This window comes from Colletotrichum gloeosporioides, assembly GCF_011800055.1.
Source record: "Colletotrichum gloeosporioides strain Lc1 chromosome Unknown consensus_19, whole genome shotgun sequence".
Classification (NCBI taxonomy): domain Eukaryota; kingdom Fungi; phylum Ascomycota; class Sordariomycetes; order Glomerellales; family Glomerellaceae; genus Colletotrichum; species Colletotrichum gloeosporioides.
Genome location: NW_025544664.1, coordinates 686,695 through 710,712, shown reverse-complemented (window position 1 = coordinate 710,712; position 24,018 = coordinate 686,695). Strand labels below are relative to the sequence as shown.

General features: G+C 55.5%; 11 protein-coding genes across 11 annotated transcripts; 5 read left to right on the top strand and 6 right to left on the bottom strand.

Moving 5' to 3' along the window:
* Nucleotides 1–1,514: 1,514 nt before the first annotated feature.
* Nucleotides 1,515–2,283, top strand: GCG54_00006504 (uncharacterized protein; the record flags this gene model as incomplete). Its single annotated transcript, XM_045406505.1, has 2 exons — nt 1,515–1,655; nt 2,035–2,283. The coding sequence occupies 2 exons, from the start codon at nt 1,515–1,517 to the stop codon at nt 2,281–2,283; spliced, it is 390 nt and encodes a 129-aa protein (XP_045267797.1).
* Nucleotides 2,284–2,815: 532 nt separating this feature from the next.
* Nucleotides 2,816–3,573, top strand: GCG54_00006503 (uncharacterized protein; the record flags this gene model as incomplete). The annotated part of the gene is made up of 3 exons (XM_045406504.1): nt 2,816–3,094; nt 3,155–3,388; nt 3,445–3,573. The coding sequence occupies 3 exons, from the start codon at nt 2,816–2,818 to the stop codon at nt 3,571–3,573; spliced, it is 642 nt and encodes a 213-aa protein (XP_045267796.1).
* Nucleotides 3,574–5,560: 1,987 nt separating this feature from the next.
* Nucleotides 5,561–6,342, bottom strand: GCG54_00006502 (uncharacterized protein; the record flags this gene model as incomplete). The annotated part of the gene is made up of 2 exons (XM_045406503.1): nt 5,561–6,175; nt 6,256–6,342. 2 exons carry the CDS (start codon nt 6,340–6,342, stop codon nt 5,561–5,563), a joined length of 702 nt encoding a protein of 233 aa, XP_045267795.1.
* Nucleotides 6,343–7,142: 800 nt separating this feature from the next.
* Nucleotides 7,143–7,943, bottom strand: GCG54_00006501 (uncharacterized protein; the record flags this gene model as incomplete). The annotated part of the gene is made up of 3 exons (XM_045406502.1): nt 7,143–7,448; nt 7,501–7,573; nt 7,798–7,943. 3 exons carry the CDS (start codon nt 7,941–7,943, stop codon nt 7,143–7,145), a joined length of 525 nt encoding a protein of 174 aa, XP_045267794.1.
* A 511-nt stretch (nt 7,944–8,454) lies between these two features.
* Nucleotides 8,455–9,419, top strand: GCG54_00006500 (uncharacterized protein; the record flags this gene model as incomplete). The annotated part of the gene is made up of 3 exons (XM_045406501.1): nt 8,455–8,655; nt 8,778–8,994; nt 9,061–9,419. 3 exons carry the CDS (start codon nt 8,455–8,457, stop codon nt 9,417–9,419), a joined length of 777 nt encoding a protein of 258 aa, XP_045267793.1.
* A 649-nt stretch (nt 9,420–10,068) lies between these two features.
* Nucleotides 10,069–11,664, bottom strand: GCG54_00006499 (uncharacterized protein; the record flags this gene model as incomplete). The annotated part of the gene is made up of 1 exon (XM_045406500.1): nt 10,069–11,664. One exon carries the CDS (start codon nt 11,662–11,664, stop codon nt 10,069–10,071), a length of 1,596 nt encoding a protein of 531 aa, XP_045267792.1.
* A 1,841-nt stretch (nt 11,665–13,505) lies between these two features.
* GCG54_00006498 (uncharacterized protein) lies at nt 13,506–14,537 on the top strand (the record flags this gene model as incomplete). Its single annotated transcript, XM_045406499.1, has 3 exons — nt 13,506–13,877; nt 13,936–14,112; nt 14,175–14,537. The coding sequence occupies 3 exons, from the start codon at nt 13,506–13,508 to the stop codon at nt 14,535–14,537; spliced, it is 912 nt and encodes a 303-aa protein (XP_045267791.1).
* Nucleotides 14,538–14,646: 109 nt separating this feature from the next.
* On the bottom strand, nt 14,647–16,128 carry GCG54_00006497 (Fluoride export protein 1; the record flags this gene model as incomplete). The annotated part of the gene is made up of 1 exon (XM_045406498.1): nt 14,647–16,128. One exon carries the CDS (start codon nt 16,126–16,128, stop codon nt 14,647–14,649), a length of 1,482 nt encoding a protein of 493 aa, XP_045267790.1.
* Nucleotides 16,129–17,155: 1,027 nt separating this feature from the next.
* GCG54_00006496 (Uracil phosphoribosyltransferase) lies at nt 17,156–17,965 on the top strand (the record flags this gene model as incomplete). Its single annotated transcript, XM_045406497.1, has 3 exons — nt 17,156–17,332; nt 17,399–17,498; nt 17,559–17,965. 3 exons carry the CDS (start codon nt 17,156–17,158, stop codon nt 17,963–17,965), a joined length of 684 nt encoding a protein of 227 aa, XP_045267789.1.
* Nucleotides 17,966–18,140: 175 nt separating this feature from the next.
* On the bottom strand, nt 18,141–21,174 carry GCG54_00006495 (DNA ligase 4; the record flags this gene model as incomplete). Its single annotated transcript, XM_045406496.1, has 2 exons — nt 18,141–21,021; nt 21,071–21,174. 2 exons carry the CDS (start codon nt 21,172–21,174, stop codon nt 18,141–18,143), a joined length of 2,985 nt encoding a protein of 994 aa, XP_045267788.1.
* A 544-nt stretch (nt 21,175–21,718) lies between these two features.
* GCG54_00006494 (uncharacterized protein) lies at nt 21,719–22,693 on the bottom strand (the record flags this gene model as incomplete). The annotated part of the gene is made up of 3 exons (XM_045406495.1): nt 21,719–22,275; nt 22,341–22,412; nt 22,510–22,693. 3 exons carry the CDS (start codon nt 22,691–22,693, stop codon nt 21,719–21,721), a joined length of 813 nt encoding a protein of 270 aa, XP_045267787.1.
* Nucleotides 22,694–24,018: the final 1,325 nt, after the last annotated feature.

Sequence of the window (24,018 nt, the reverse complement as noted above, 5' to 3'; positions counted from 1 at the left end):
CACGACCAGAGACAGACGCAAAATTTGAACGGGATCTTCTTGCCTGTCTCAGATTCGCGCTCATCTCTGGGACGGACAGGTACACCTTGTACAAACTCCTTCTTTCGAGACTGGTGGGAGTACGAGGCTGCCTTTGACGCGGTGGGCGTTTTCCTCCGAATCTGACGACTTCTTCTGGATACTGGATACCCCCGGCGGTCCAGAAGGGGAAGTTGAGCCTCGCCTCGATCGGGTTGGCACCTGTGAGAGGAGTGAATACGCTGATGGTCTTACCGGGGAGGGTACGTGGCGGGGGTTTTCACCTCCGGCCGGTTCAGAGGACGCGGGCAAGCAGCCGCTCAAGCATAGCATATGCAGACTTACTCAGTTGTGTTCTCTCAACTGACTGGATGAAGACAGGTTTTCTCTCCGCGAACTCGGTTTCGATTCGACAAACCAGGCAGTACGGGCATCGGGAAGAACTAGAGGTCTGGGGGAGGTCAACAGGGATTTTCAGGCGGATGTCTAGATGTATTAATTCAACACGTTATTCAATGCAATCGCACCTGTCTTGTGGCGCAGATGTTTGTGATCTTCGATCTACGTGTGATAAATGAGGCTAGCACAGGCATGATTCTCAATTTGGGTCTACGGCAAAGCGACTTGGTATTATGTCGAGTCTATAGTGTCTACCACAAAAAAGATGCTTCGTGACACTCGACCCGACCATCGATTCGTTGTAGTGGCTGGCCGGATCTGAGGCAGTGGAAGAGAAAACCACCGGTCCAAATGAGAGGATTCCAGCATCGTAATTACAGCAAAGCATTCCCAAGATTGATCTACAAACCTGCGCCGAAAGCCCTTCAAGTACAGTACACACACCCGTCAATGGGAGACTTGTTGTTGTCCTGACGTCACGTGGTGGAAGCTGAAAGAGACCCACTTGCGAGAGACGCCCCGGCGGAGACCGCCCGCTGCAGGAGCAACGGCCCAGACCACTGAGGTGGCTGTGAGAATTGTAATCTGAAGCGGCTGAACTCTGCCACGGCAATCGGGCAACCCTTTTGGGCTTTTGCCGCCATTAAATTTGCGAAGCCCTACCTACCTTCAAATATTACTATCATTCAAGCTGACCAGTCTACTTATTTCGACCGCAAACAGCGACTCTCTACCTTAAGGTATCTAAAGTCTTCGCGTGTCCCGAAAGCCCCCGCAGCTTGTTTACTGTGGGAGAGAAGAACACTAGCTCTGGTCGCATCACGACATTTGCAACAGTAAGCAATTTACCTTGCTCGCTCGACTTTTCCGTCTTTCTCCCATCCCTTCCCTCTGATCCAGCATCCTCCTTCTCATCTTTACTCTCGCTGTCCTCCTCCAGGGGCTACCCTTTCTTGGAAGCCACTCTCTATTGCCATCTGCCAACTCTTCAAGGCCATCTTCCTCTGCTCACATGGAAGCTTTCCTTCCTCACACCCCGGCTGATCTTGACTGTTTCCGAAGTCCATCGCAACCATACTGACGCACTTTCATTGAAGATGGACACTCCGGACCAACCCGCCAGCGTCAGTGACGAGACCAAGGTCTCCTCAGTTCCCGACATATCATTAGAGATGGACACTCCGGACAAACCCGTACACGACAGCGACAAGACCAAAGTCTCCCCAGTCACCGAGACGGTAAGTCCATTTTTCATTCAAATCCGACTGCCTTCCTCTGCTTCAGGTCCGTACCAACCCGTCGCAATGTGGGGGGGTTTATAGGTCTCTGCTGCACTGGGACGGGTTAAGGCCTTCTGCGACACATCTCTCGCTATCACAGGAAAGCTCAGTCGTCTTATGTTCCGAAGAGGTCATTGTAGCCCTAATCGTTGTAGTTGTAAGCTGGCGATGCTCGGGTACCAGAAAGCGGTGACGCCATCCCGGAGCTGTCTCGCGGCGCTGGACCACGTTCATCGTGGTTCAAGGACGACCTCAGCACGGACGAGAGGCGCCTTGACCAGGGCACATCAAATGGGGACTTGCTCAGCCGGGTTTTCTTTGCTGACTTGAGAGGTAGGCCTCTGACACGCGCCCCGTAAACGAACTCAACCAGAGCAAGATCGAATCCTTGACGAAGGAGCTTGAACGCTTGAAGAAGGAACGCGACGATCTCAAGGCCATGTGCGCCGCGCTGAGGACTCGGATTGAAACCAAGAAGAAGGAAATCGTTCCGACCTCGGTTGACTGGCGTAGCCTTTCTCGGGAAATGGACGATAGAATGAGTGAGGCAGTGCAGCGGTGGATTCTTCTGAGTGAAGAACAATAATTACCACGTAAATATCGTCGTCATGAATTACTACGTGATGTGCCTACGTCAATTTCCAGAGATATTGGGAATAACTGCGACAGGCTAGCTCTCTATTGCAGAAATAAGATAAAGCCACATCTTTTCGATCAAGATCGCGTCGAGAAGTGCTTCCCCAGGCAGTCATGCACCTACCCGCGTCGACAAACGGAGCCAGTTCCGACCCGACGTCGCCACGGCAGCAAACGCGCACCTTGAGATTAGCAAGGATGAAAACTAAAAGGGGCCTGCCACCTTTCAGAACCACAAGAACATTCTCACTCCATCGAATTCCAGCGATACGTCGCGTGTCTTCTGGTGTCAGTAAGTCCTGAAATGCACACTGCGGCTGCCTGACCCAGCAGCAGACCCTCATAAAGTGGTCGTCGTCACCAATCACCGCCCCATCCACACAAACGGAGGCCATCCACAACATCCTTACCTCCTCTCAACGCGTCGCCTCGTCGCTTCTCATCCCACCCAACATTGCATCTTATCCCATCTCTCAGTCACAATGGCCTCAAAGAAGAAGAACATGGGTAAAAACCAGCGCGACCGCCTCAAGAAGCAAAAGAACCGCAGCCTCGTCCCCACCAACGCCCCCTCCTCCTTCTCCCCAGACGGCACCGACACCGACGCCGACTCCACCCATGAGAAGACCACCCTCGACGTCACGAACTACAGCGCCGTCAGCAAGCTCTCCACCAATCTCCGCATGTCCAACCTCGTGAAAGAGAGGGTGTCCGTCGACGACAAGGGCCGGAAGCTGCGCGTCATCATGGGCGGCGAGAAAGTAAGCTCACTCATTCAATCCCGACTTAGCTGATGTTGTCCAATGACTAATCAAATACAGGACATAAACGAGTTCATCAAACGCCTCGAGGACGAGGCCAAGCTCCAGACCCAGCTCACCCGCATCTCGACTCGCTTCAACGCCCTGCGTTCTTCCCAGCCCGACGACCCCGAGGTCCGCAAGATCGGCAACAGCATCAATGGGCTCATGGCGTCCACGAAGGGCCTGATCTTCGACGCGGGTGGCGCGCGTAAGAGAAGCAGAGTGCCGGCCTACCCCGGCACACTCAAGCTGGTGAGGTCAAGCTTGCCCCATCGTCGAAACGGGAGATGCTGACTTTGCCCAACCAGGCCTTGGACCGCGAGAACCCCATGTACGATGCTCTCTCTCTGCAAATGAACGCGTTCTTGGCTCTTGAGGATATCGCTGCAAAGATTGAGCATGTCCGTTCTAGAGTGCGGGAGAAGGATGACCAGTAAGCTTTGGAAAATAACCGTGAAAGGACTGGCTTTGTGGGTTGGAGCATTGGTTTTGAGGTGAAAAAGATCCTAGCTTCGTATGAATAAAGAACAATCTTCCTATCCCCCCTTCCTTTGACCTTTGATTCATGTTTTCGAGCATGATGCCGCCTGCGGGCAAGTTGGACAGCAAAATGACCCTGGCCTGACGGAGACAACGACGCTCAGGATAGCTGAGAGAGACCTCAACAGCCGACCTATAATAGGATATATGAGAAGAGCACAAGTTCCAGGGGCATCTCTCCCTCCACATCGCATCAAAACCAATACTTCCGTTCCTCCAACAAGATATTCAAGTCACCCTCACCATACCACATTAAAATTTCGACATCTGCTATCTTGAGGAGCGGTTACAGCTTCACGAAAATCTCGGCACCCCACAGAAACAACCTACGTCTCAAGTGTTATTGAACCTCAAAGTCGCTATTGGTAACAGTGAACGTATCCATTCCTCGCTTCCAGTCAAGCCCTCCTCTTAATCCATCATGAAGCAGGGCGGGAGTCGCCGCTCCAGGCTTCTGAATCTCCATCTCGTTCCAATGGGGTCCTCCAATAAATGATGATTCCCTCAAGAGCGACTCGAACCTGCTCTTTTCGAGCCACTGCTCGCGCCGGATGGCCTTGCAGTTAGCCTAGAACCGCGCCCGCCCAGATTCAACCTCTCCATTCTTTCGCTGAGCTGGGTTTCAGTCACAAGATCGTACCATGGTTTAAGACCATAATTATACATTGAGCCGCATACACCTCGTCCGCTACGATAGCGTAACGGTATCAAATCGTCCTCATGCGTGTCTGGGTCATCATCGGTCGAGTTCCCGTCGGGGTCGGAGATGTTCATTGGTGAAGCAGCAGATCGTGCAGCAGCGGCAGCAGCGGTAATAGAAGCTTTGTGCTGCATTTCAATAACTTCGTGCCACTTTTGAAGCAACGTCAAACTCTCCTCATCAGAGTCCTCGTTGAGAGGCGTTGAATGTTGCGCTGCCATGCTGTTGGCCTCAGAGGCGAGAGGGGTTTGTCTCTTCCTGACTGGGTGGATTCGCCTCCAGCGCCTCTGGGACGTCTCGCTGTCGGAAAGAGACTTCTTGCAGCACCCGACTCTGACGAGATGATCTCCCTCCTCGCTGGTACCACTTTGCTAGAGCTTCTGGCGCTTGTGAGGTATCTCGAAGTATGACAGAGTTCCCGCTCTCTTCCGGGAGCTGTTGGGTGCGGCAGTCGCGGGAGCTTGCTTCATTTTGACTGGGGTCCTGTTAGCAACGTACTTGGAGATGAACAAGGCTAAACTTGCTTGATTACTTGAAGTGCGTATTGATGCAACGTGCAAATCCTTCGTGCGTGCTGGCGATACTTCTGATGATGTTGATGGACAGAGAGATGTGGTTCGAACAACGGCGGTTTCAGTCGAGAGGTTGAAAGATGGATGGGAGCATTTATGGCTGGCTGAAGAACTTTGGCAGGGGAAGGACGGACGCCAACGATGCCCAGGGCGACAGGAACGACAGGTACGACAGGGACGCCAGGAAGAGAAGGGACGAACGTCAGGAGATGAATGTTGGCAATCGCGGGTTGACTCGATTTGGTAGGTACAGGTATCAATCGGCCGCCTGACCCAATGGATCGCTTGTGGCCTACTCAGAGAAGGACCCTTCTTAAGAAAGGGATTTAGAGCCAGAAGTCGCTGGATGGCGCCTGGCGTCTCTGGTGTCTTTACCGAGAAGAGGCGCTCGAGTGGTCAGCAATGGAAGGAACAAGTGGTCAACAATGGAAGGAACAAGTGGTCAACAATGGAAGGAACACTACGAGAAGTAGCAATGAATTGATGCTGCATGATGGGATGCTACTTTATTTCGATTGTGCCAGGTTCATCATCTACCCCTGCCTAGTAATATCTCAAGCTTTCGCGGAATTCCCTTGCGAAGATGCCAGTACGGAATGGGCTGCCAAATTCCTAGAGGACGATGATCTTCATGAGAAGATACTCCTTCAGGAGACCAATAGCCTCGTTCTCCTTGGTGCTGGCCTTCTGGGCGGTTTTCATCTTGCTGCTGATGAACGCCTCACCGCTAGCGACGAAGGAATCGCGTCTGATAGTCCAGTCCTTGTGGTTCTCCTCTCTTCTTGCTGCTCCTTCCTCCATGAGGGCAGCCCGCATGACAGGGTGGACTGATAGCGTCATCCGATCCTGCATCTTGAAGTAACGGAGATCCTCCAGAAGCTCTTTACCTTCCTCCAACAGCTCTTCCAGGGTGCAGTTGCCGTCGGCGTTGTCGCCGTTCACGTCTTTCTCGCCGTCGTTCTTGCCCTCACCTTCCTTGCCAATGGACTCCATACAGACGCCCTTGTTCTCAAGGTTCTTCATGGCACGCTTCTTCTTGCTGCGCTCCTTGTCGGCGAGCTTCTTCTTAGCGGACTTGGCCGTGTTGCGCTGACAGTCAGAGTCCTTATCGACAGGGGCGCTGTCCTTGGAAGTGGTGTTGAGCTCGTGCTCAAGACTCATGGCGTCAGAAGCAGGCGATGACTTGACTGCCTTATTGGCTGTGCCATCGCCGGCAATGCTGAGCGACTACGAGATAGATAAGTTAGTACCAGTAATCCTCGATGTCATAGAGCTGTCTCCCAGCTGACCGCAGTCAATGCACTCACCATCAAAGCTCCAGAGAGCTTCTCTGCTGCCTTCTTCTGGTCCATGGGCGACGAGTCGGCCTCTTGCTGCGTGGAATGCTCCTGCATCTTGAGTAGTGCTGCGATAAAAGTACCTTTAGCAGTAGAAGAGGGAAGTGGCAAGACGATGGTCATTACCTTGAGTCAAGTACCTATGGGAGAAGCAAGCTCAGTGGCAATGCGGTTTTGTGAAAGAAGGAAAATTTGCCTCCTGTTGCTGTGGTGTATTGACAAAAGGCTGTGTGGGCTGTTGCAGTCGAGGTGAGAGATTCGAAATGGCAGCAACCCGAGTGGAGCCTGGAATTCTGCAGACAGCAAGCAGGCGTAGTGGGAGTATGGCCAAAGATAGAAAGTCTCATGCGCCCGGACTTGGCCTCTCCTTCCCTTCTCTTAGAGATAAAGGTGAATGTGACCAGTGAGCCTTGATTAGACAACCACAAAAGTGATTACCAAACTTCAGAGAGCAGCAAAAGCAAAAGATGGGACACTCGTCCCCACCTCTAGGCCCTTTCCGTGTAAGAATATCGCGTGACGAGATTCGAACTTAGCGCCCCTCCAGGATAACCAGAAATCCACCTGAGGAATTTGTTTGAAGCTAAATGATTACCAACTGGGTCACGCCGTCGCTGTTGAACTGGTTGAAAGGGATGGGATGAAAGTTTTCTTAAGTAGGGAGAAAGCTGGATCGGGAAGGCAGGTAGGTGGTAGGGCTGCCGAGTGGAGCTGTGATATTGCCTGGCTCAGGTAACTGTCAAAGAGCTGTCAAAGAGATCTCGTGCTGTCGCCGCGCTTCTATGGCGTTCTAATCTGCGATAAGTATCCGTTTATCTCCTAACCTGTTTGAAGTGCCATTTTGCCGTAGCGCCCCTTTACTCCTTGCTCGCACCATATCGCATGGTCTCCAAGTAGCGCATGATCGCCTCAACCTCCTCGATCAGATTCTCTTCTCCAAAAGGCTTGTCAGTCAAGAGAGCGCCCGTCTGCTCGACGGCGGCTTCCCAGTCATTGGCAGTCGCACTCTGCTGGAGCAACTCCAAATCGTCGAAAATTTCCTTCGCGACTCGCACAATGAGCTCTTGCCACATCTGAGCTCTGTCCTTGGAGAACTGGTGCTTGGCACGTGCCGTGCGCAAAGCGAACTCCGTTGCGACTTCGGCTTTCTGGCTCTCCACGGCCTTCGGGTGCGTTAGCAAGGGGTGAAGGCGGTAAAACGTTATCATTACTTACGGTGTAGGCGGGGAGGTCCGCGTAGGCCGGGGGAACCGAGTCGTCGGCAGGCTGCTCGCGTGGACATAGGGCGCTGGGGTTTTGAGAAGTCAGCAAAGCAGCAAGAATGAAAGTCGGTGACGGCACGTTCACTACCCCCCCTAGAGCTATATCGGACAAGACTGAAGCTCTGTTGCTTTTGTAAGATGCAGACAGATGCCTTTGCGGCTCATACAAATAGGGAGCCCAATGGGAAGGAAATGACAGAGAGTGGGAGCTAGAGGTTGAGTGTGAATGTTTTCGCCCAGTGAAACGTACCAGTTTGCATGCTCACGAACAAACATGTGGATAAAAGCCTCCTTCGACCGGGCGAATCTGCTGAGTCTGGGAGCGCTCCTGACACCGCTCTTGACGCCGCCCTTGAAACCGCTCTTGGAACGGTTGAAGAGGTTGAATCTCGCCATCGTCACGTTAGAGACAGGAAAAATTGGTGGTGATGTTACGGGGAAAATAACGCCGCCCCTGGCGACTCGCAACCCCTTCATATACCTATGCTTTAACCATAGAGGTTTACCTACAGAGTTTTCTAGGTGATCCATCATGGACTTGATATATCGCAGATGGGATCCAAGAAGGTGTGGCCGCAACGGTGACCAGCTATGTGGATTGCACGGCAGCCCAGCCTGGTCTTTTCGGCCGCCAGCTTGCCCGGTGTGGCCCCACATACTATGACCACAATGTTGACACTGACTGCTAGGTAAGTGTACACTGGTCGCAGCTGTAAGCCCATGGTGCGAAGGCTTCTGCACTTCATTGGAGGGAACCAGTGGGGGGGCAAAGTGGCTTCCTTCCCAAGTGCAGCACCACCGGCCAGGAGCGCCTTCCTCAGCCACGACAACGGCCGACGGTCAGTGAGGGACCTACGCAACCAACACCATTTCTCTACAAACCTTGCTGTCTCTGATTATGGTCAAGATGGGGGATGCCGATCTCCTCAAACCCGTCGAGGCTCTTGTTCTCCCATGTTCGTCGGATCAGCGTCTTTCGGGCCCTGTCAACAAGGCCGCGGTCGATGCCGAACCTTTCACATACGACGACGCCGTCGCCCTTCATTGTCAAATCGAAGTTTTCCAGCGCTCGTACCAAAAGGAGGGATACAAGGTTCCTGACAATGCGGTGAGTTGGATTTTCTCCTTTGACCTCTCTTTCTCTTTTGTCTCTCCCTTCCTTCCGTCACTATTTGACTGCTCGCTCCGCGGGTTTTTGATCCTGTTGCTGATAATGCTTTTGCTTCCTAGTCCTCTCGAGAGATTGAACTGGCCATGATTCGAGGAACCCTCAACCTCCGCATCCACGAAATCCGTCTCGCACTCTTCCACAACTTCGTCGCCTTCCCCACCCCGACAGCTTCGTTTCCCGCCTCTCACCCTACAGCGATCCTTTTCAGAGACTACCAGAACACTCTCACCTCCGCGATCGAGGCTTGGGCGAAGTTCCTTGAAGAGAAGCGTTACCGTCGCGATGAGCAATCCCAACGCCGGCGCTAGGAGCGCGAGCGCCGCCGGGGCTCAACGTCGCAAGAGGAGTGGTGGCTGGCTGTGCGCCAAGAACAGGAGGATGCGGAGTATGACGCCGACGCAGACGATGGAGGCTCATCTGGAGTCTCCCACCCCTTTCGTCAGAAGAAGAAAGAGAGAAAAGAGCGAGTACACCTGTATCGCGCGGTCAAGGATGAGATGAGAAGACGCGGCGACTTGCTCGCTAAGGACGAGAATTTCGTCGATACGGGTGCGCGCCGCCGAAGTAACTTCAGCCTCCCTGAGCACGTCAAGACAAAGGACGACCTGCTTATCTACCTCAACCAGCTCGGTCTGCGCTACACGCCCCGCACGGCTACACAGAGACGCCGGTCGAGACTTCGAATGCTCGTGGCACCTTGATAGATCGTGGTCTGCAGATGTTGAGAGTGCTTGAATGCGAAGTTTATGATATCGGAAAGTGTCTGGAAGGCTTCTGGCATGAGGACAGTATTCGACAGTTGAGGATGATGGGTTAGGGGAAAATACTGTTGCACTTGGGATTTCGTCTACGAAAGAATGATAAATGGAAATTGGTGTGATAGCAGACCAATCGCACCGTAAGACCCTTTCAAGTCATTGTTCTACTTTCTTGCGAACTTGGGAGGGAAAATGCGTCCGATTACCAAATCCAAGTTATCCGAATTACTCGCCGCAGAGGCTCAGCAGCTTCGGAGCCGTCGATATCATACCCCAACTATTACCGAGTATTTTCGCTCGCGCGAAAGTGTCAACAATTGCTAATTCCGGGTGTGACACCCCTTTCATATTCGGTGTTTGCGGTCCTGGTGTGGATATCGATCGCAACCTTCGTCCCCTGTCGTCGGTCCCTATCCTCGTCGTCTCTGCTATCGTCGTCGTTATGTATCATCACCGTCCGCCCGAAGAGCAAATCTCAGTGAAACTCTCAGTGAAACTGCGGAAAGTACAGTACAAACGATGATTTTGGCCTGCTCTATAACTAACAAATAAGACATTGTAGTGCGGGCTGCCCTTGCTCCTTCTCAACCCCTCACGTTCTAGTCACGAATGCATGAGTCTTCGAATCTAACACGGCCTCTTTGGAGATGTCCTTTCCGTCAGAAGTCTTGGTGGTCCCCTCTCCAAGCTCCTCGTCCTCCAGCTTCGTGTCGTCCAGCATCTCCGGATTAATCGCCCTGGACCCCTTCGGAATAAACGTGGCGAGCAGGACGATGGCGAAAATGACAGTAAACTGCACGCCGGCAGTGTAAGTCAGGGCTGTGCTGACTTCCCCCAATCTATTGTACATTGCGTCGATATATCGTCCGAGGAAGGTGCTGGAAATTGCGTAAGATACGACATAAAATGAGTAAAGGAATGCCATGACAGCTGCCAAGGGCGATACGTTGTGCTCCTTGTTCTCGAGGCGAGCCAGTGAAGCCTGGATGTATGCGGCAAGCGAGACGTCACCAGCAGCCCATCCAAAGCTAATGGGGAGGAACGTAGCGGCAACGATCCAAGCCTGTCCGACTTGTCTGGATGGAGGATTCCAGTAGGGGATGTACCAGACGATGAGCAACAGCAGAGCGTCCAGCCGGAGCCACGGGATGGGCGTCTTGATCACGTTGGTAAACAAAAAGACGAACAGCGCACCCAGCAGCTCTCCGAAGTTCGAACCACCGACCATGATCTGCGACCAAGCCGATTCGTCGAGGTATCGTCGGGCAACCTGTGGGGCGATGCCGTTCTCGAGGTATCTGTGAGCGTACAGCGCGACGCCGTAAGCAGGCAGGAGCCACACAAAGCGACGGGAGCTGAAGATGATCTTCGCGCCGACCCAGATGGACTCAAAGAAGGTGAGGAAGCCCCTGCCAACGGCGACAAAGTAGTTGGAGCTCTGAGCCTCGGCGCGGGCGAGTGCGTTGCGCTCCTCGCTGGCGTCGACGACAAAGAACCAGAGAACGGCAGCGAGGGCGAAGCAGATTGGCGTGATGACGAAGGAGCGGTTGTTGCCCAGGTTCGGGATTAGTACCAGGGCAGTCACGAAGGCGCCGGTGGTGCCTGCGACTTCGTAGAATATGTGCACCATGGCGTCCATCTGGCGGAGCTTCTGGACGTTGCCGCCGACGATGTCTCTCGGGATGACGCGACGGATGAGCTCGACCATGCCGTATGTGATGCCTGCGATGGCGTAGATGGGAATGATGGTGTCGTTTGGGTAGTTGCCGTAGTATGGCCAATAGTCTTCCGGGTGGTTCTTTCGATATTCTGAAGGGATGAAGGTTCCCCCCGTAGCGGCGTCGAGGATGAGGAGGATGGCCGTCATCAATCCAAATAGTAGGATGGCTGCTGAAAGTACGTTTTTGGTCTTGTAGTGCTTGATGAGGGGTCCGATGAGGATAGATCCGACGCACTGAGTGGCCTGGTTCAGCCCTTGGATCAGGCCCAGTCGCTCGAAGGTTCGCGACGGGGTTCCGTCGGTGGTGCTCTCGTAGTCGTATCTGTTGGTGACCAGGGCAGTAATAGATCCGTTGAACGCCTCTAAGCCGAATTTATAGAGCATGATACCGCAGATGTAGAAGAAGATCGCCTTGCGCTCTTGGGGCGAAAAGGACCGGAGCCTCTCGCGAAACCCATTGAAGACCATGCTGGGCAGTGGCGGCAAGGACGGTCGAGGGCGACAGTGACGAGGACGATGGTGGCGACTGGTAACAGTGACGAATGTTAACAGACCGAGTAATCGTGATGGGAGCTCTTCGCCGTGTGCTGATTGTTAAGGGCTGCAAATAGGATGAGAAGTAGGAAGGATATGTCGCATTCTTATTCTCAGCTTCTTTGGAAACCAGCAGGGTAGTTGGTGTTTCCCGCCAGGTGCGCATGGCAAAGCTGACGTGACGCTGATCCGAACGTCTCCATTTCTGGTATATCCAAATCACAACGCTCGGCATTCCTCAATGTTCATCGACTCGCTGTTCAGTAGTGTTCATCCCTCATGTTTTCTTGGCATCCGTACTTGGCCAAGACTCACCACCATACATCCCCTCACGTTGCCAAGAATCGGGCGGCCTCTTCGTCCCAAGATTTGATGGGTACTGAGCATGGAAGGAGCAAAATTGATGAGAACCTGGTGAGCCACTTGAAAGTTTCGCTTCTGCAACGTGCGTCGTAATCAGAGAACGCGTGTGAAGCTGCCTCACAAGGTTGTTGGTGGCGCAACTTGAGGAACCTTGGATCAACCAATATAGATAAGGTGTTTATGTTGGATGCTTGCTCATTGGTTGTATTCATGGCTCTTTCTCAGAAAAGCAGATGACGATGGTAGACGATGACAGTGGGCGGCGATAGTGGCCGACGACGACAGTAGAGGCGAAAGCAGAGGCGACGGCGACGACGAAGACGACGACGCAACACAAAGAGAGAAAAAAACTGCCATGTGCTCAAACGGTTGGATGGCAGTTTCTCAAGTACTCTGGGGTTTTGCGCCATTTTGCTAAATGCCAAGCCACGCCAGAAGCATAAGAAGCGGCCATCTCGCCCTCGCCCGGCTTGCCAAGAGCACAGCATTTGCCAAGACATTGAATTGCCATCATATCGCTCAGCAAACGACGACATTATTGGACTGCCGAACAAGCATTCGAGCGACAACACAGCCTCCTTCGACAATCACCCAATCAGTCAATTTGACACTCGATCGTGATCTTGGACGTCCTGATGCACAGCCCCCTACCACAATAGACGACGATAGCAGACGACGACAGTGGATAACAGCAGCAGAGCTGACAGCGACGGTCGAAATGGCAGCAACAGCAGAAGCGGCGATAACAGCAACGAAGACGGTAGAGAAGATAACGTAGTGGCCAGCATGGTGCGGAGAATTTGAACGCGAATAGTCAGAACAGGACCGCGAGCGAGAGGTTGAACCTTTTCAAGCAGTTTGTGAGAAAGATGTTTCCGCGGTGTGGTCTATGCCGTGCAAAGCCTCTCGTGATAGAGGGTCCCATCAGTCGACAAAACATTGCATCTGAAGGTATCTTGGAACTTCGGTCTGATGTCTCGGGTGCCTCAACTTGGCGTTTTGAATGTGCCCTGCTTTAATAGTCGGAGTGTCTCGATGCAATGTGGCTGGAGCACGCCTTGAGGGGACACTCTGCAATGCACTCCAGAACTCGACGCGACCCGAACCAACGCATAGAGCGGCCACTCGGATGAACTGGCGCAGACCGACGGTCAAACTTGAGCTGCCTTCGCGGAGCCGGAGCAATCCCGAGTGGGGCCGACCAGCGGAGTTTGAGACCCGGCGCGACCACCGCGGCGGACTTCGCACGCCGCGGGACCCGGGGCTTACAAAAAGACATCTGGATGTCTTCATGCAGAACTTGAGACGACGAGAAATCCGGTGTATATAAGTCATTTGGCGTTCACGATGTTTGAGATTCAGATCAAACAACAAAACGTACCCAATAAAAGCGTCTCAACATCAAATCCACCATGACTTACACCATCACCATCGTACCCGCCTCGACCCAGGCCGGAAGAGAGACCATCATGACCCTCCTAAGAGATGCTTCAAAGCCCATTGTTCGTGGCATTTATCGCGATCCGAGCAAGGCACCTCCCGAGTTCACCGCCAGCTCAAACTTCACCGCAGTCCAAGGCGACGTGTCCGCCAGCCGCCTGGACTTCACCGGCTCAGACGCCGTGTTCTACATCCCTCCGCCTCCATTTCACTCTGGCGATGTCGATCTGATTGAATTCGCTACGAACGCAGCGAAGAACGTCAAAGACGCCATTGAGGAAGCGGGCTCGGTCAAGAGGCTTTTGGTGTTCTCAGCCTTGGGGGCAGAGAACGACCACGGCATCGTCAGCATAGCAAGATTCGCAGGCTTTGTAGATGAGATCTAACTGACGACGTTTTCAGGGCATCCTCAAGATCAACCACATCTCAGACCAGATCCTCAAGACCGCCGCGCCGGAAGTAGCCATCGTCAAGCCGGGCTACTTCGCGGAAAACTGGACCGCGGCGTTTGAGACCGCCAAGGCTGAGCCGCCTGTGCTGTACTCCCCGCTGACCCCGGCCAGCCACAAAGTCCCGATGGTAAGTTTCCCTCTTAACTTCCCCTCTTCTTCATCTCCCACCTGATGTTGACTGTCTCGCAGGTCAGCCTCGTCGACATCCGCGAAACCTGTGCACGCATCCTGCTTGACCTCGCAACCCTGTTGCCCCAGCGCACTCACGCCTTCGAGCTCTACGGGCCTCGACACTACAGCACGGAGGACGTCCGCGACGCGGTCGAGGAAATCACCGGCAAGAAGGTCGGCATCGTGGCGATTGAGGTGGACCAGCTGGCAGGGTTCTACGCGCAGGAGGGCATCCCGACTGGGTTGGTGCCGGAGATGGTGGAGTTCACGACTGCTGGGCTGCCGGGCGGGATTATGGAAGGAAAGTTTGGCGGGAACGAGGATACGGTTTGGGGCAAGGTTGAGCTGGTTGATGCGCTGCGAAGAGTGAACAAGGCATGATGGTTGTGACGGATTCTAAGCATTGGTATCAAGTCTAGGTTCGCCCAGCAGGTCTAAATCAATCTAATTCTCCAGCATAGCAATTGCAGTCTTGCCGGAAACGGGCCCGTCAGTGGGTACACATCAACGGCCCAAACCCATCCGACCACCTCATGCCCCCCATGATAATCACCATGATCGCAAAGCCCGCCACAACGCTCGCCATACCATAGATGTACGCATGCCGTCTCCTCAACGCCGAGAGCTCAGCGACCCACGTCGACACGGTCGTCAGGCACCCGCAGAACCCGTCCTCGATGCCCTGCAACACCTGACACCCCACCAGCCCCCCGAGCTCAGCATGCCCGAGATCCCAGCACATGCCAAGGACGGCGACGCCGCTGATGTTGACCGCGAACGTCCCGAGCGGGAACGCCGGGATGCGCGAGTTGAGCAACATGCTGACGTAGAACCGCCCCAGACACCCCAACGGCGCAAAGACGAGCGAGAACAGGGCCTGCCCGCGCCAGGCGTCGTGAGGGGGCCAGATGGACATCAGCACGGCGCCGATCCAGCAGCCCCAGCCCAGGACCACGGCGACGCGGTCAAAGACCTTGCGGCCGAGCGAGTATGAAATCGAAGGGGTGATCGGCTCCAGCGCGGCGCCGAGGTGGGCGCCCACGAACAGCCCGCAGAGAGATAGCCCGACGGTGCTGATGATCACGGCCATCATGGCCATGAAGGAGTACCCGCCATTCCTCGGCACGGGGCTCACGCCACCGGCGCCAGGCAGATCGTTGCTCATGGCGAGGAATACGTCCCGGATGAACGACGAGAAGGAAGTGAATGACCCGCAGAACCCCGTTGCGAGGCCGATGTACAGCGGAATCGTTTTTTTGGTCGCCAGATGCGCCTTCTTCGCCGCCGCCAGATCCACCGACACGGCGTTCCCCCCAGCATCCCTCTCCCGGCGCGCTTTGCGGATCTGCTCGTCGTAGGTGGGCGTGCCCCATTCATGCCGGAAAAGCTTGCGGTCTTCGGCCAGGAAGCCCATGACGAGGCTCCCGCCGACGTTGGCCCAGAGGACGCCAAAGGACACCGGGGCGTCGGGGTACGTCGTCAGCGCCTGCAGCCCAAGCCGCGCGAGCGTGCCGAGGATGGCGAAGAAAACGAGGTACGAGACGGTGTAGATCTCCGTGGCGAGCTTGGAGACGTGCTTCTTGAGGGGCTTGTCTTCCGACAGCGGCGGCGAAGTCCCAGCCGACCCGTTCGGCGCTGCGTGGCCGTCTTGCATCTCGATGTCGTTCGTCCGCCGTTCCCCGCTCCGTATCTGCTCGAGGCTGGGCTTGCCGACACGGCTTCCCGACGGACTGTGGCCCACGGGGTCCGCGACCAGCTCGTCGAGGTTGCCATATCCCGCCGGCGCGTCGTACTCGACGTCCTCGTCCCGCGCATCGTCGTCGCTTGTCGTGCCCATCAGCAAGGGCCTGCCAAACGTGCCCCTCCGCTCGAGGTTAACCTCCTCCCCCTCCTCCGCCACATGGTAGAGCTGGCCCGGTCCTCGCTCAGCGTCATGTGCGGGCCTGAGTTCGCGGGTATTGCCGTTTTCCATCCTGTGTGACATTCGCTTCGGAGCGATGCATGACGGCCCGGGTTCGAGATGTCTATGCCGTTCTGCGTCGCGTCGTGTTTTGCGCGCGGCGAGTCGTTTCGTCTTCAGCCTTCGCAAAGACTTGTGATCGGCAAGAGGAGCATCTCTGCGAGAGAAGAGAAAAGAGCCAGAAGTAAGAAAATGTCGCGCCAAATTAGGGTGGATGGAATGCTGGCACGTTGCTGCGTGGACGTCACAATTTTGGAGCTCTGGTGGACGGGTAGAGCGGCTACGTCGGCATGGGCGGCTGGGAAGTCCTGATAGCGCTGTGTGCTCACCGGTGGTCAGAGCGCTGCTGTGGGGTGCTCTTCACCGAAAAGGCGGAGTACACCGAGGTGTGACATCAACAATGGGATTTGGGGGGTCCATCCGGTCTTGGAGGAAAGGGAATGGCATCTCCCTCAGACGATACCACAAAGATTGAACACATCAACTCAAGAAGAACACGTTTCTAATATCTACGATGCCTATCGAGCTTCCTCCCCCTCCAGCCCCTCCAACCTCCCCCACCTGCATTGTGTTCTATCTGCCAGCCAGCGCCTGCAGGGCGGCGACCTCCGACGCCTCACCGGACGCCGGAGTTTACCTCCAGTGAGGAGTGAGCACCAGCCAGTCCAGCTGGCCGCGGGCGGGCGGGCGCCAACGTGGGCTTACCTTATCTTATCAAGCCCCAAGCTGCCCCTCCAATCCATGCACGATGCCCCACATAAGGTACCGGCGCTGATCAGGAGGACAAGGGACGGACGTCGAGCCCGGGGGCGGGCGGCGCGCGAACACCCCTCCTTCCATTGGGAGGTAAGGTAGGTTCCTTAGGTAAGTCCGTCTCTCCCAGCCTCTGAGACTTGTTTCTGGCGGTCTATTTCTGTCGGCCTTCTCTTTGACTTGGTTCTCTCTTTCTTCAATTCCATCTGTACTCTGTTCTCGTGGATTGCTTCGGGTTTATTGCGTTTGGTAGTATTGAACAAGAAGAAAACCATATCCAACAACGATGTCGCTCCCTTCCAACGTGCACGTCTCCCAGCACCCCTGTCTGCGGGCGAAGCTCTCCCAGCTGCGATCCAAATCGACCGCCGCGAAGGACGTGAAGACGCTCGTCCACGAGATCGGTCTGATCGTAGCGACGGAAGCCCTCGCTGCTTCCACCAAGGCGACAGATGGCCCCAAGGTATGTTCCCGCTTCTTTCTGGCGTGGTCCCAGAATCGCAAGGTGCAGTGCTGATTGCCCCTCCAGGATGCGACACCGCTAGGCTTCGAGTTCACCTCGACCGAAATCTCCCCCTCTCGCCTCTGCCTCGTCCCAATTCTCCGCTCAGGTCTCGGCATGGTCGACGGTATGTATACCCCCTCTCCAGCACCCATCGCAAGGCAAACTAACCGAACCCCGCGCGCAGCCGTCCAGACGATCCTCCCAGGCCCCGTCCCCGTCCACCACCTCGGCCTCTACCGCGAGCCCTCCACCCTCGAGCCCGTCGAGTACTACAACAACCTCCCTAACCACATCTCCGCCGACGGCTCCAACCCGGACGTCAGCTCCCTCGCCATCATCCTTGACCCCGTCATCGCCACCGGCGGCACCTGCGCCGCCGCCATCCAGACGCTGCGCGAGTGGGGCGTCCAGCGCATTATCGTCATGTCCGTCATCGGCGCCGCGGAGGGCGTGAAGCGCGCCGCGGGCGAGTGGTCCGACGCCACCGAGATCTGGATCGCGGGCGTCGACGAGGAGCTGACGCCCAACGGCATGCTGAAGCCCGGCGTGGGCGATGTTGGCGACCGCTTGTTCTTGACCATCGGGAAGTAGGAGGTGGTAGATGAAGGAAGAGTGCGTGCTGGATTGCTTTTGGTGAGTTTCTTGGCACCGGACGTGGCATTTTAGAAGGGAATCTTGGGGTGCTGGAGTTGAATATAATGTCATTTCATCCTGGGTATCTCAGTCTTATCATGATTTGAATGGCATGCCTTGAGCCAACCCCCCGTTACATCTGCGTGTACTTCTCTTCGTCAACCAAAGTCTTCTCTCTCCAGCAGTCCTCAACCCAGTCGCCAGTGACGATGTGGGGAATCTTCCGCCTTGAGCTGACTTCCTTTCTCAGGTCTTCTGCTGCCTGTCTTTGCTGATCTACATCCCCAACTACCACGATGTGCGTTGCTTGTTCATCCTCCACGTCGGGTGTCAACCGAGCCCCGCCAAATCGAAGAAAGTTTCTCAGCCTCAGGACTTTGACATCGTCTTCTCCAGCATCATTCGCGTCGTGCAGATGCACCAGGCAGCGGTGGAACATCGCTCCCTTCATGTCACCCACGCCGTGGCCCCGCTCCTCCAGCTGCTCCAGGAAGTGCGCCTTGTTGAACGGCTCCATATCCGGTTCCTTCTTCGGCACCTCTTTGAACACTTGCCGAAGCTCATCGACACCGATGTCCCGAGCATAACTATCACCATACATATCCGTATTTTGGATAGCGGCAGTCTTCAGAGCCTCGGTGGCGTGCAGGATATGCCGCTCTTCGTATGGCAGGAGGTAGTCGTCTTCTTGTGATTGTGAAAGGCAATCCTGCAGCCACCTAGGCCGGATAATATCCACACCGCCTAGCTTCTGTCCCTCCTTCACCAGACTGGCGACCTTGACCACATTCTTGTCGGCAAGCAGGATCATGTCTGACTGTGGTACCGCCCGCTGGGAAATCTGCCCGCCATTTTCCTTGATCAACGTCTCGAGCTGCGCCTTGGTTTTCTTGAACGGCTTCAGCGACTCGGACAACACGCAGAACTCCAGCCCCTCGAAAACCTTGGTCTTCTCGCCCGCAAACTGCACAGGCGTGTTTTCCGTTCCGGCGATGGTCAACTCCCGCTTGATTCGCTTGGGCGCTCTCCGCTTGCGATTCTCAACGCTCATCGTTTTCTCTTTGGCTTCCGCCTCGACGCGCTTCCGAAGATCCTGGAATTCTTGCACACTAAGCCCTTCGTTCCAGTTCTTGTCAGGTCGCAGCTTGCGGAAGCGCGGGAATCGGAGGGTGAACCCAAGGGCGAATTGGTCAGAGCCACCAATACTTGCTGCTTTCGCCTCGAGGACGAAAGAGTCTCGGGGTCGGATCCAGACATCTGGCTTCTCGAACTGGCGGCTGTCTCCTGCTAGCTCAATGTACTCCACTGGCGGCTTTCTTGAGTCCCAGTTGTTCCATTTGCCTTCTGTTCGGTGACGGATCTCGGCGTAGTCCTCGGCCTTGAAGCCGCCTCCAACCTTGAAGAAACTGAAACACTTCTCCGGGTTTGCGCCTGCCTGGATGTGGTTCTCGCTGACACGGAGCCCGCAAAGGAAGCTGGACAAAGCACCGCCACGGCGTCCGGAGCCGTAGTAACCGCCAATGACGACGCAGTCCAGCGACTCTCCGAATTCAGACATGTACTCGGGCTTGACCTTCAGCCAGTCGTCGTTGCGACTGTTGAGACGATACATGGATCTCGGGTTCTTCAGGACCAGTCCTTCGGATGCTTCGGCGACGACCTTTCGGAGAAGTGGCTCAATGGCGTCTGGCGATGTAGCGATTTCAAACTGATGGATCTCAAGTCGACGATGAACTCCCTTGACGGCTTTCTCCAACGCTCTGTGGCGGTCTCGGAGGGTGTACTGCGTCAACGGCTGGTCGTTGAGAAGGAGGATGTCAAACACTCGGAAGAGAGGCCGAGGGCCAGTGGTGTTGTTGATCTCCTGGTTCGCCAGCGCTGCCGTCTTCAACGTTCCGAAAGGCATTATCTTGTCGACCTCCGGGTCCCATGTGATCATTTCGCCGTCCAAGATGAGGTTGCGTACGCCTGGTGTGAAGGCTTCACTGAGGTGACGGCTCAACGCGCCTTCTCGAAGGTCCTTACCATACAGGTAAGTGTAGTCTTTGGCCTTTCGCGACCAATAGCAGAACCGAAAGCCACCGGGCGAGCTCGAGTCTTCCATCATGTGCATCTGCATGCGCTCACCGTCAAGTTTCTCCTCAATCCAAAATTCGGGATCGTCTTCCGTGGGCCGAAGGTAATCAACCATCTTCTGAAAGGACGATGGCATCTGGAACTGCGCAAGCTGGGGCTGGAAGCACTCCATCAGAGACACGCCGGTATCCTGGGACTCCAACCGAATCGTAGGGTCATGTAGCTCCCAGCAGACACGTCGCAGGCTCGAGGACACGCTGAAGAGAGCTTCGCCATCGGGATGCCACAGGTTCAGCAGCGTCCTCTCTGTCGCGCCGACCTTCATCTGCTTCAAAACGATGCGAATGAGCCACATAAGCTCCTCTGCATTCATTCGTTCGTAGAAGGTTTCAAAGACCTCAAGATTCTCCAGTTCTCCCGAAGACGCGGCCAGCTTGTCCAGCAGCTCGTTGACCTCGGCAATCGTCATGTCGCCGACCTCGGTGCGCATGGGGCGCTTTGACAGGACCTCGAAACACCTTCCTGCAAAGTCTCCTGCGAGACGAGATTGTGTAGTGTGGCCAGGAAGCTTCCAGTGTAGCAGGTTGTAACCGTCTTCGGAGTTCTTGTCGATCTTCATCAGCTTGACGAGAAGCTTGCCGATGGCGTTCTCCTTGAGGCCGTAGACTCCGCGATCACGGTCCTTGTCGGGAAGGATCAGCCGGAAGGCGGGATAGACGTCGTTTCCGACTTCATTCCTCCATCTAGAGATGAAACGCTCAATGATATGGCGGCGTTGTTCCTGGGGCGAGAGCTTGGTCGCCTGTGGACCTCTCTTGGAGCGGGGAGGACCCCTTCCAGGAGGTTGTTTCTTGTTTTCATTCAAAGGGTTGAACAAACTCTGGAAGAGCTCTGAGAAGCGCATGGTTTGAGAATGGTTGCGCGGGCGGTTGGGGTACCTGAAGTGGTGTGAGCGGATCACAGAAAAGCACTTGGGAGATTACCTACTTCTCGTCGAGTTCTGCCAGAGTCATGCCGCCAACCGCGTACTGCTTTTCCTCTTCGTCGATCGCCATCGCATCGGGCGACCGTTGTCGTCTGCGTTGGCTCATGGTGGCTGATGCGTGATGCTGCACGGCGTTGAAGTCGCAACGGTGGAATTGACTTTGGAATAGGGCTGGACTCGAGCCTGTTGGTCTCTGCGCAAACGTGGGTGAGTGAAAGAAAGACGCCACAAGTAACCCTGCATCATCCGGGTCGTGTCATGACTTTAAAGGTTGTCGTCGCATGTCGTTGGCTTGAGTTCACGGTGGCAGGTGCCTGTAGCTCACAGTGGATTGGTTGCCTCGGGTGATGCTGCCTGGAGTGGTTGCAGCAAACAGGTGTAGGTGGGGCCTCGCTACCAAGATGGCGCTAAGAGGTTTAAGTGCATGCAGGGACATCCAACGGCTTTTATGCATCAAACCCAAGCATTCACAGTCGCACAAACAATATCTGTAGTGAAGACGGGAACCTGCCGGCGCCCTTCTAAATTAACTAATCCTACATTCATGATCTACATTTTCATTTCATGTCTCATTTGCAAATCAGAAACACTTTCGTCGTGTGAGGACCCAACCCCGGGCGGGCTAGGAATGGACAACCGCGAGAAATCGCTTAGTTGCGACCAGTGTGCTGAGAAGACGTCTCGCTGACAGCCTTCTCAGCATCCCAGCGCTGCTGCATGGGCTCGGTGACGGTCTTCTTGGCAGACTTGCGGCGCCACAGTAAGAAGGCGACGAGACCGAGCATGGAGACACCGGCGATGGAACCGACGACGGCGCCAGCGATGGCGCCGCGGGAGAGACCGGAGGACTTGTTGTCGGCGGCGGTGAAGTCCGCGGCGGTGTGGGGGGTGTTGCCGCCGGAGTCGGTGGTGGTGACGTTGACGCTGGGGTCCGCCTCGACCTCGGGGTCGGAGACGGTGGCGTTGAAGCAGGGGATGGACATGGTGAAGACATCGACGAAGGTGACGTCGGCGCAGGCGTAGAAGGTCTCGCGCTTGGACTCGTCCTGGTCGAAGTTGGAGACGTAGAGCATGCGGTAGGTGGCGTTGGAGCCGGCGGCGACGCCCGAGGGAGCGGAGGGGACGGTGACGCAGGTGTGGCCGAGGTCGAGGCTGCCGACCTCGCTGGGGCCGAGGAAGGTCTCGAAGTCGGAGACGGACTTGGGGTCTGTGAAAGGTCAGTATCAGGTGCTCTGCCGATTACAAGACGCTTGGATGGGATGGTCTACTAACCGTTCTCATAGGAGACACTCAGGTGGACCGCCCGAGTCTGGTCCTGGGTGACAAGAGCGAGCTTGCCGTTGACTATCACGGAGTCAGCATGAAATGCCTATAATGGGTTGTGGAAGTCTCCGAGCTGTTCGGACAGCAGCCGAGGGGCCTCAGAGTTGGATCAACTTACCCAGAGGGAACTCGGTGCGGGTACCAACACCGGCGGTGGATCCGCAGGGCGCCGTGTTGTCGGCATCGGCGTTCCACTCACGGTCAGGGGGCCAGAGGAAGGCAGCGGGCCCCATGTTATCAGCGCCCATGACGTTGCCCAGCAGTATGCTGCCGAACAGAGCGACCGACTTGGAAGAAACCATTTTGACGGGATGAATCTTGGAGGGAGGTTGGACTTGACAAGAGTCTGAGAAGGGGAGAGCAAGTCTCAGGCAATGGGAAGTGATGAGCAAGATTCAAGGCTCGAAGGATCACAAAATTGAAGTTGTGATGGGGGAGTTGACTTGGAGAGCAGAAGAGTCCGAGACAGACATGGAAGGGATATGCGGCCGTCCATATATGCTTCTCCCGCGCGCGTGGTCTGGCTGTAACCTGGGCGCTGAGCGTCAGCCAACCGCTTCCCATGCCGAGAAAACAACACACAGCTGCAGTCTGCAGCAGAAGGCAAAAGGCGCATTCGCCGGCGGGTTGGCCCGCCAAGGTTCAGTTGGGCCGACAAAACCGGCGCCAACCCCTGGCACCGATCACGACCCTGTCCCGGTCTCTCTCCAATGTTTGCAGGTGCTGCTACGGTCCCCACCGTCGTGTGGTTCCCCACCCGAGAGAGTTATCTGATGAAATCGCCCTGGCTAGGTTCCACTGCGCTGTTTGGTCTTGTCCGCACATTGGCGCATGCAAGGTCCTGATGGGGTTGGACCGCGCTCCATCAGGAGCGGAATCGCATCATATCTGATCATCAGATAAGATGGATCCCCAGACGGCCATTGGCTGGAGGCATCACCTCTGCATCACTAGCGCATTCTCGGCGCGGTGGCCGGGGTCCCCGTTTTTTTTATTCTCTTCACACACGCGCTGCAACGGCGAGCTGCTCTTCTCGGGTCGAGTCCCCCAATCTCGTATTTGCCCCGGCCCTGACAGAATTTTTGTTTCTCTGACTCTTGGGCGAGGTTTCGCTGGGTTCTAATAGGCAACGGCCGCCGCACGAGGTGCCAGTCAATCTAGTTTGAGTTGGCTTGGCGATCATCCGTTTCGAGAAGCTGTCAAGCGCAACGACGAATCAGCGTTGCAGCGGCGAACTCGAACTCGGTGTCCGAGGCCACTTCTCCGCGAACGTCGGCGATAGTCCGGCAACACAAAAGGTCTCGAGATGCTCCATTCCACCAGGGCCGTTTGCGACACCGGAAATTGGGTCGCCATCGCCCGCCATCCCCGTACTTCTTCAATAAATGGCCATGAGTCAAAAAGGCGCTCTTGGATCGGGTTCGGTCCAGGCTTTCCGGGTCCCCAGTTGCTTGGGTGGATGGCGAAAATCCAAGCTCTCGATCTTGTGGAAAGCGGCAGGCACGCTTCGCTTCTCTCGGTCTAAGTGGGATGTTAAGCATGTGAATGAACGAGGGTTCTCGGAGTGGCGGTTGTGATGGTCGGAGGTATTCCGACATTGGCCGTGTCGGCTCAGGCTCTATGTTGA